Source organism: Vipera ursinii (genome assembly GCF_947247035.1).
Source record: "Vipera ursinii genome assembly, chromosome: Z".
In the NCBI taxonomy this organism is placed as follows: Eukaryota; Metazoa; Chordata; class Lepidosauria; order Squamata; family Viperidae; genus Vipera; species Vipera ursinii.
In genome coordinates, this window is record NC_139517.1 from 6,941,411 (window position 1) to 6,951,919 (window position 10,509).

Sequence of the window (10,509 nt, forward strand, 5' to 3'; positions counted from 1 at the left end):
ATCTCTCCATGAAGTTAGCAAAAGCCCACACCTTGAAGCCCTTCGCCCTTTTTCAAAGTTAGAGATAAGCAACATGGGGTTTTCCAGGTATTCTGGATGACAGAATTGCATAAATTTTAGGCACTGTTGCCAAAACTAGTGAATTAGAAGTGCTATTGTCCAAAACTTGTGGAAATACTTTTCTGCCAAACTTTGCTGTAATGTTTGGGTATTCACGGGGCTTTTTTTGTCATACAACGCTCAGAACGGAGTTCCGGCACCTTTTTTGGGATGGAACCTTGTAGGGTAGGCAAGGCGGGTTGTATGACATGTGTGAGTTCCGGCACCTTTTTCTTTTACAAAAAAAGCACTGGGTATTCATGTGCTCTTCTTCCTCTGCATAACACCAAGAATCCAACTCTTCAAAGCCTAAGAGGGCTTATTAAAACATTTCTGAGTTTAACTTTACAGTTTCCAAAAACTTTGGGTAGCACGACAACTTCCCTAGTGACCTAATTGGTGTTACTTCTGAGTTGAATCCTCAAAGCGTTATGCTTCTCTTTGACCTCCAAATAACCGACATGAATTATTACCGACTCATAATTATATTTAAGAGCTAATTACAAGGATGATGCAAACTATATTTGATTTTATGCTTACCGTTCCTTTATTTTTTTTTTGAAAGGTGCATTTTAATGACAGATGCTGAGTAATTTTCTAGAAGTCAAAGGCACTGCGAAAAAAAAGCAATATTAGATTGCTTCTGTGCTGGTAAATTTTGATGCAAAAAGATTATCTCTCTCTGCCCGTTTTATTTTGAGTTATATGGATTTGGAATTAATCGGAGTATGAATTTGACTACTTAGGCAGATATCATTTACTTCCAAAGGAAGAATTAAACTATTAAAGGTGAACTTTTGTTATCATCACATCCTGGAAGGAACAAACAAAGGTTTGAAGACAGACTGACTTAATTTCTTTAAACTGAACTCTGTGGCTTCTCCTAAAACATTGTTCTCGTCATACTGAGCAGAAGGAATTTATTCAGGAATAAAACTCTCCTAATTATTGCAAACGCCAGCATGTATGTAAGTGCTATGTTATTCTTTCTCTTTTAAAAGATTGTTTTGCAAACATTTTTTTTTAAAAAGCCATACATAATTTTTGGGTGACTGGGATATAGTATTAGAGAAAGAAAGTGAAGTTCTAATTTTGTGAAAATTTACACTGCTGCACTTAACTATAATTAATTCTGAAAATAATGCATGATTATTCATTTTCTTTCCAGCCTGGGGTGGTGGTGTTCTGCATTTGCTCGAGACAAATGCAGAAAAATAAATAATAATTTAGTGCTGTGAAACCCCTGTGCTACAGTTTAAACAAGTTCCTAATCCATAGCTCTGAAAAGATCATTTCCCAAATATATGAAATGCATAAAGTGCCCTCTGATGAACAGCAGTCTCATAAATTCTGCAGGTGTTAAACTCAGCATGTTGTGCATTCGACAACACACTTCCAGGCTTTTAGAACAGAGCAAATGATTTACACAATAGCATTTCGTGCATACAGAGGGGGAAGACCACTTAGCACTAGTGATCTGCACAAAATTGTACATACATAACGCAAAGTTTAGACTAAATGGAATTGGAAGGGAGGGAGGGAGGGAGGGAAGGAAGGAAGGAAGGAAGGAAGGAAGGAAGGAAGGAAGGAAGGAAGGAAGGAAGGAAGGAAGGAAGGAAGGAAGGAAGGAAGGAAGGAAAATGTGATTGAAGTCAAGGTATATAAACTCATACATAACACTGATGAATTGTTTCCTCTCCAAATTTTGGAATCTGAGTTCTATGGAAAAACAGAACAGATACAGTGAAAATATAATAATCCTAAATTATAGCAGATGTTTTAACTGTGAACATCAACAACTTGCAATCAGTCTCTGGTGACTTGGAGTGCAAATATTCTCCTTTATTAGGACTTGGAGTGCATTGGTCAGAAATAACAGTTGCCAAGGTTGAGAAACACTGAGATGCATTATCCATCCATATTTATGTTTTAATAATACATTCTTTGTGATAGACAATGATGAAGATTTATCCTTGGAAGTTACAACATCGGACCTGCCTAATTTTTTTCCTGGTACTTAAATCTTTTTTTTTTCCTCTCTCTCTTAGACGAAGCATGTATTTCTATTATAATTACTTTTCCGTCTTGTTTCTTCTCTTTTTTGTTATTTTGAAAGCAATATAAAATAAATTTAAAAAATCACTTTGCAAATATGGAAGAGATTCATTAATGTAATGGGACCAAAATATTGCAGATAGGTTTCACTCAAACAATAATTCCTTTTTTTAAAAAAAAAAAACCTCCCCCCAGTTGCAAACTATGTTTTCACCTGCAAAGAATATGTAGAAATTCCAGATTTTTTTTCCTCTCTCTGAGGTGTAAAATAAATGAAGAGATTTTGAGCACAGTAACTGTAAAACTGTTAAAATTAACTATATGGAAGGAACAAGTTTGTCCTCTGACAGTCCTTGCCAGTACGGAATGTGTCAATTGTTGTACTTTTTCATGCAGAAATAGTAATTGTGGAACACCAGATAACATCTGGGATAGCCAAACCTGGCCCTAGGAAAATGTGAATAGCTGTAAACCTGTAAGCCTCAACTGTAAACCTGGGTGAACTATCTGAAATTGCAGCAGCATTATTCTAGAGAATCTATTATTTTATTACTGCCTTTCCAGAAGAAGAATATAGGAGAATGTTTTATTTATTGGCATTCTTTCCCTATGGTATGTCTCTAATCTTTCAGATAACAGATTGATCCTTTCATGTGAATTTATGTGAAGCAGAAATGAAAACAAAAATATATCTAAAGTTAGGATTGAATGTCACTCCTGAGCACAGATTGTCGATCATAAATCCTGGCTCTGAAATTTGGGGGCCTTGATTTGGAATCTTGTGATTTTCAGAATTAGAATCTCCCCTCGTGCCATGACCCTAGTCCCAATCTCCTCTATGAATCCATTTCAAATAATATTGGGTTTTCTGATTATCAATCTCCTGCGTAAAACATAGCATGGCCATATCAGGAGGGCAGAAATGCAGTTCAGCTATCTGAACTAACATGCCCATTTTTGGCTGAAACTGACATGGTAATTTGGAGAGCTGAAGTCTGTCTGATAGTTCAACTATTGTAGACGGTGATAGCTGATATATATGATAGAGCTACTAAGATGATTAAGGGCTTGGAGAATAAAACATATGAAGAAGAGTTGCGGGAATCAGGTGTGGCCAGTCTAGTGGGGAAAAAGGACTAGGAGGTGACATATTAGCAGTGTTCCAATATTTGAGGAGCTGCCACAAAGAAGAGGGGGTCAACCTATTTCCCAAAGCACCTGAAAGCAGAACAAGATGCAATGGATGGAAACTAATCAAGGAGAGAAGCAACCTAGAGCTAAAGGGGAGTTTCCTGACAGTGAGAACAATTAACCAGTGGAACAACCTGCCTCCAGAAGTTTTAGGTGCTCTATCACTGGAAGGTTTTAAGAAGAGACTGGACAGCCACTTATCTTAAATGGTATAGGGCAGGGGTCTTCAAACTTGGCCCTTTTATGACTTGTGGACTTCAACTCCCAGAATTCCTCAGCCAGGCACGCTGGCTAAGGAATTCTGGGAGTTGAAGTCCACAAGTCATAAAAGGGCCAAGTTTGAAGACCCCTGGTATAGGGTCTATCTGTTGAGCAGGGGGTTGATTTGGAAGACCTACAAGGTCCCTTCCAACTCCACTATTCTGTTTTGTTCATCCGACATTGTCAGATGTACAGAGATTCATCCAATTATTTTCCCTTTTCCAAACAACTCCTTCCCAACCTAGTTCCATGTACTTCCTGTTACATAATACTGCCTACTAGGACAATTTGAGTCACCTAAGTTCACAATGGATGGAAACCAATCAAGGAGAGAACCAACCTAGAGCTAAGGAGAAATTTCCTGGCAATTAATCAGTGGAATGACTTGCCTCCAGAGGTTGTGGGTGCTCCAACACTGGAGGCTTTAAAGAAGAGATTGGACAACCATCTCTATGAAACGCTGTAGGGTTTCCTGCTTGAGCAGGAGGTTGGACTAGAAGACCTACAAGCCCCTTCCAACTCTGCTATTCTGTTATAACAGTGTTCTTCTTTCCTTCCTACTTTCTCCACAGAAGACCATGCCGGCAGAGAACACTACAGAAGTTACAGAATTCATCTTATCTGGACTCACCGTCAATCACAACACCGAACTGGTGCTTTTTGTTATTTTCATTGCCATTTACTCTTTGATCCTCGTTGGCAATATTCTCATCGTGATCACCATCGTCTACGACAACCAGCTGCACAGCCCCATGTATTTCTTCCTCAGCAACCTCTCCTTCATCGACGTCTGCCATTCCACCGTGGTCATGCCCAAAATGCTATCAGACTTCCTGACCGAGTTCAAAACCATCTCCTTTGGAGAATGCATCGCGCAGATGTTCTTCCTCCATCTCTTTGCCTGCACAGAGATCTTCCTGCTGACCATCATGGCCTATGATCGCTACGCTGCCATATGTCATCCTTTGCATTACACAAATATCATGAGCCGCCGGGTCTGTCTCAGCTTGGCAGTGGCCATGTGGCTAGGAGGCCTTGTCCATTCCATCGCTTTGACGGCATTGACCCTCAGCGTGCCCTACTGTGGCCCCAACTCTATCGATAACTTCTTCTGTGATGTCCCCTTAGTCATTAAGCTAGCGTGCGCCGACACCTATGTTTTTGAGATCCTTATTGTCTCCAATTCAGGGCTGATCTCCGTGATTTGCTTTATCATTTTGGTCATCTCCTATGTGGTCATCCTGATCTCCTTGAGGAACCGCTTCTCTGAAGGACGACGCAAGGCTCTGTCGACTTGCGCTGCCCACCTGACTGTCGTGACCTTCTTCTTGGGCCATTGTATCTTCATCTACCTCAGGCCAGCCAAGAGTTTGGCCGCAGACAAAGTTGTTTCCATTTTCTTCACAGCTGTCACACCCTTGCTCAACCCGGTCATCTACACGCTGCGTAATGAGGACATGTTAAATGCCTTGAATAAACTCCGCGGTCGGCAAGTCCATGCAGGAGCCAAAGGAGTTCATTAAGAAGGCTCAAATCTTTCAAGATGTGGCACTGTTTCTTTCCAATAATTTGATAATTGATAGAAATAGGGAGGTTCCTACCACAGACAAGGAAGTAGACTTCAGATCTGATGTTATCTACGGAATATACAGAATAACAGAGTTGGAAGGGACCTTGTAGGTCATCTACTCCAACCCCCTGCTCAAGCAAGAGGTCCTATACCATTCTGGACAAATGGCTGCCCAGTCTCTACTTGAAGCACCCACAACTTCTGAAGGCAAGCAGTTCCATTGGTTGATTTTTCTCACTGTCAGAAAATTTCTCCTTATTTCTAGATTGAATCTCTTCTTGATCAGTTTCCATCCATGATTCCTTGCCTGGCCTTCAGGCACTTTGGGAAATAGGTTGAACCCCCTCTCCTCAATGTGACAATCCCTCAAATATTAGAACACTGCGATCATGTCACCCCTGGTCCTTCTCTTCACTAGACTAGCAATGCCCAGTTCTTGCAACCGTTCTTCATATGTTTTAGCCTCCAGTCCCCTAATCATCTTTGTTGCTCTTCTCTGCACTCTTTCTAGGTTCTCAACATCTTTTTTTTATTGTGTGGTGACCAAAACTGGATGCGGTATTCCAAGTGTGGTCTTACTAAGGCTTTATAACAAAATAACAGTTGGAAGGGACCTTGGAGATCTTCTAGTCCAGCCCCCCTGCTCAAGGAGGAAACCCTATTTGTATGTTTGTTACTCTTTAAATTGGAGTGAACAACCTTTTGCATGTGAGTTTGAAAAATAAAGTTATATGTAGTCCTCTCCTTATGACCACAATTAAGCCCAAAATTTCCATTGCTAAGCAAGACAGTTGTTCAGTGAGTTTTGCCTCATTTCACAACCTTTCTTGCCACATTTGCTAAGTTAAGGTAAACGTAAAGGTTCCCCCACACATGCGTGCTAGTCGTTTCCAACTCTAGGGGTCGGTGCTCATCTCCGTTTCAAAGCCGAAGAGCCAGCGCTAGTCTGAGGACGTCTCCGTGGTCATGTGGCCGGCATGACTAGACGCCAAAGGCGCACGGAACGCTGTTACCTTCCCACCGTAGTGGTCCCTATTTTTCTACTTGCATTTTTATGTGCTTTCGAACTGCTAGGTTGGCAGAAGCTGGGACGAATAACAGGTGCTCACTCTGTTACGCGGTACTCGGGATTTGACCCGCCAAACTGCTGACCTTCTGATCGACAAGTTCAGCGTCCTAACCCACTGAGCCACCACGTCCCTTTTTGCTAAGTTAGTGACACTATTATGAAATGAATCTGGCTCTCCCATAGATTTTGCTTGGTCCCGAAGGTCACAAACGGTGAATACATCTGCAAGCATCATCAATACATGACAGTTGTCCAAATTTTCATCATCTGACCATGGGGATGCTACAATGGTCTGGTGAAAAATGGTCATACGTGACATTTTTCAGTGCCATTGTCACTTTCAATGGTCACCAGATCAGAATCAGCATAGAGCTGGAAGGGACCTTGGAGGTCTTCTAGTCCAACCCACTGTCCAAGAAGGAGACCCTATACCATTTCAGACAAGTGACAGTCCAGTCTTTTCTTAAAAACCTCCAGTGATGGAGCACCCACAATGTCTGAAGGCAAGCTGTTCCACTGGTTAATTGTCCTCACTCTTAGGAAGTTTCTCCTTAATTCTCTCCTTAACTCTCTCCTTGATTAGTTTCCATCCATTGTTTCTTGTCCTGCCCTCTGGTGCTTTGGAGAATAATTTGACCCCCTCTTCTTTGTGGCCGCCCCTCAAAAAAGAGCCTTGGTGGAGCAGTGGGCTAATGCCTCCTTAAGTAACACCAGCTGCCTGCAATTAGTGCAGGTTCGAGTCCCACCAGGCTTAAGGTTGACTCAGGACCCAGATTGTTGGGGGCAATAAGCTGACTTTGTAATAATGCCGCTTGGGGGGGGCGAAAGCCCTAATAAGCAGGCATATACATAGAATGAAGGCTATTGCTAAGCACATTGATTTGTGCTTCTTAGATTGTAAGCCGCCCTGAGTCTTCGGAGAAGGGCAGGATATACATGGGATTAAAATAAAAAATAAAATAAAAATAAATGCTGAAATACTGCTATCATGTCCTCCCTAGTCCTTGTTTTCTTTAGTGTCCAGGCATTTAATCATCTTTTTTTGCTCTTCTTTGCACTTTTTCCAAAGTCTCAAAATCTTTCTTGTAGTGTGGTGACTAAAACTGGACGCAGCGTTCCAGGTGTGGCCTTATTAAGGCTTTATAAAGCAGTACTAATACTTTGTGTGATTTTGATTCAACGCCTCTGTTGATACAACCAAGGACTGTATTCGCTTTTTTTGGCTGCTGCCGCACACAGCCGGCTCATGCTCAAGCGATTGTCCACTAGGACTCCAAGGTCCCTCTCCCAGTTTACTCTTTTGAGAGAGATTGAACAAATCCACTGTCCACAATGAGCGCTTTTTGCCAGAAATCAGAATTAAATCCTTGTTTCTAGCAAAAGGAAAAAAACCCATTGTAAATCACAGCCACATGACCACAGGTCACTGCATTATTTCATACGTTTGTCTGCATCTTCAGGCCCCATACAGTGGGTGAGATCATGGCACTGCTTTCCCAATGTTTGCTTGCTTGCTTGCTTGCTTGCTTGTTTGCTTCCTTCCTTCCTTCCTTCCTTCCTTCCTTCCTTCCTTCCTTCCTTCCTTCCTTCCTTCCTTCCTTCCTTCTTCTTCCTCCTTCTCCTCCCTCTTCTTTCTTTCTTTTTTCTCTCCTTCCTTCTTCCCTCCTCCCCCTCTTCCTTCTCCCTCTTCTTTCTCTTTCTTTCTTTCTTACTTACTTATTTACTTCTCCCTCCTCCCCTCCTCCTCCTTCTCCTCCCCTCTTCCTCCCTCCCTCCCTTCCTCCTCCTCCTTCTCCCTCTTCTTTCATTCTTTCTTTCATTCATTCTTTCTTTCTCTCCTTCCTTCTTCCTTCTTCCTCCTTCTACCCCTCCTTCTCCCTCTTCTTTTTCTTTCTTACTTCCTTCCTTCTCCATCCTCCTCCTCCTCCTCCTCCTCCTCCTCCTCCTCCCTCCCTTCCTTCCTTCCTCCCTTCCTTCCTTCCTTCCTTCCTTCCTTCCTTCCTTCCTTCCTCTTACTGGAGATTCAAGGTGCTGGTAAGGGTTTTCAAAGCCCTACATGGCATGGGTCCGGAGTACCTTAGGGATCACCTGCTGCCGGCGTCAACTTCCCTCCGTCCAGTGGGCTCCCACAGAGAGGGCCTCCTCAGGGTGCCGCCGTTCGGAGAATGCCATCTGGTGGCTCCCAGAGGGAGGGCATTCTCTGTGGGCGCGCCAGACCTGTGGAACCGTTTACCGGTTGAGCTCCAGATGGCTCCCGACCTTCACTCCTTCCGACGCGACCTAAAAACCTATCTGTTTGAGCAATCCGGTCTGGTCTGATGGGTTTTGTTTTAATTATTGTTTTAATGTAATTTATCTTCCGCATTGGGCATTAGGGTTTAATTTGTTTTCAATTTCTGTATTTGTGCATTTTGATATTTATGTCCCTGTTCACCGCCCTGAGTCCTTGGGGAGAAGGGCAGTATACAAATCAAATCAAATCAAATCAAATCGAATAAATAAATAAATAAATAAATAAATAAATACTGTATATGCTGCCCACCTCACCTGGTGGTGTCTCTAAGCAGCCTACAATCATTAAAAGCTGATGTAAACATTAAAACATCAGAGAATAAGTAGTAATGTTAAAAGTAGCTTAAAATGAGCAGGGATGGAGAGGAAGGAGCAATAGGCACAGGGGGGTCTCTTATCTTACTCCATTAACCACCCACAGAATGATTTATTATTATTATTATTATTATTATTATTATTATTATTATTATTATTATTATTATTATTATTATTATTTAATTTCTATACCGCCCTTCTCCCGAAGGACTCAGGGCGGTGTACAGGGCAATACAATAAAATACAAAATACAAAAATTAAAAAATATTAAATATTACAGCCCAATTCAATACAATTAATACAATAACATTAAAATACCCCTAAACCCATCAGACCAGCACCCCCATTGGGACCAGAGGCCAGTTGGCAAAGCCAGGTCTTCAGGCTCCTTTGGAAGGCCAAATGGCTGGGTATAGATGTCACCTCAAGGGGGGAGGTGGGGAAACAATGGTCCAAAAGGCAACAACCATGGCGGAAAAGACACTTCTCCTGGATCCCACCAGGCAGAATTGCTTGACCGATGGGACTTGCAGCATGCCCCATCCGCTGGTGTGGGTCAAGTGGGCTAATCCCATCGGGATGAGATGGTTCCTCAGGTAACCTGGACCCATGCCATGAAAGTGATCACTAACACCTTGAATTGGATCTGGAAGCAAACTGGAAAGCAGCGCACCTCAAGAAACCGAGGCGTAACATGGGCCATCCTAGAGGCCTCAAGAACCGTGCTCGCCACTGCATTCTGCACCAGCTGTAGCTTCCAGATACTCTTCAAGGCTAGCCCCACGTAGAGCACATTGCAGTAGTCCAAGCTCAAGATGACCAAGGCTTGAGGGACTGAGTGCAGGGAACTCTTCTATATCTACTGTGTCACACAGCTGCTGCTTCCTTTATGTATACAGAAATTAAATCCTTTAAGGTTTCATTTCAATGTTAAAGATGCCGCAAAGTGGCCGGAGTATTTTTCCTTTACAAACTATCAGCAGATCTGCTCATTCTTTGGAAGAAGCCAGCATGGCTGGGTTTGGTTTTTAAAACTACAAGCAATCAAGTTGCTAGGCCTCACTTTATGAAAGTAATCGGGAAGGATTACATTCTGTACACATTTAAAGGTTAACGATGTAAAGATGAGAAGGAAAGAGAGGGACGATTTTCCCTAGCCTGCTCATGGTCATGGTTCCGATGGATGAAACCGGTAAAAGAACTTCAAGGCAAGTATTCTTCCTTAAAGAACATTTTATTAGGAAACAAAGTATCGGCACTTACATAATTGAACCCAAGAATGAGATTCCCTCCTCCCAGATACAAAGCAACAAATTGCAATTCCCTCCCCACAAAATCTGTCATAAATCACATTCACCAATTAGCACAAAACACGGCCTTTTTCTCTTCCGCCCTTCAGCCCGCCAAAACCTTATCAGAACAGGTCCTTGAGTTCGCACACTTCTACATTGTTATGGCTAGCTAAACCCTCAGGCATTTACCCCATTCCCCTCTTCTACATCTGAACTCTAAAAGAAGAGAAAACGCACGTTAAAAGCAAAAGTAAAATGGCTACTGATTCTCAGCTGCCAGAGCGTTGACATCCATTGTCACAGCGTTGACACTCACCCCCATTATTATCAAATTTATAGAGTATATGAAAAAGAAGCAAAAAAAC

General features: G+C 42.2%; 1 protein-coding gene across 1 annotated transcript; it reads left to right on the forward strand.

Annotated features, from left to right (window-relative positions):
• Nucleotides 1-4,184: 4,184 nt before the first annotated feature.
• On the forward strand, nt 4,185-5,129 carry LOC310649951 (olfactory receptor 4E1-like; the record flags this gene model as incomplete). The annotated part of the gene is made up of 1 exon (XM_083378783.1): nt 4,185-5,129. One exon carries the CDS (start codon nt 4,185-4,187, stop codon nt 5,127-5,129), a length of 945 nt encoding a protein of 314 aa, XP_083234909.1.
• Nucleotides 5,130-10,509: the final 5,380 nt, after the last annotated feature.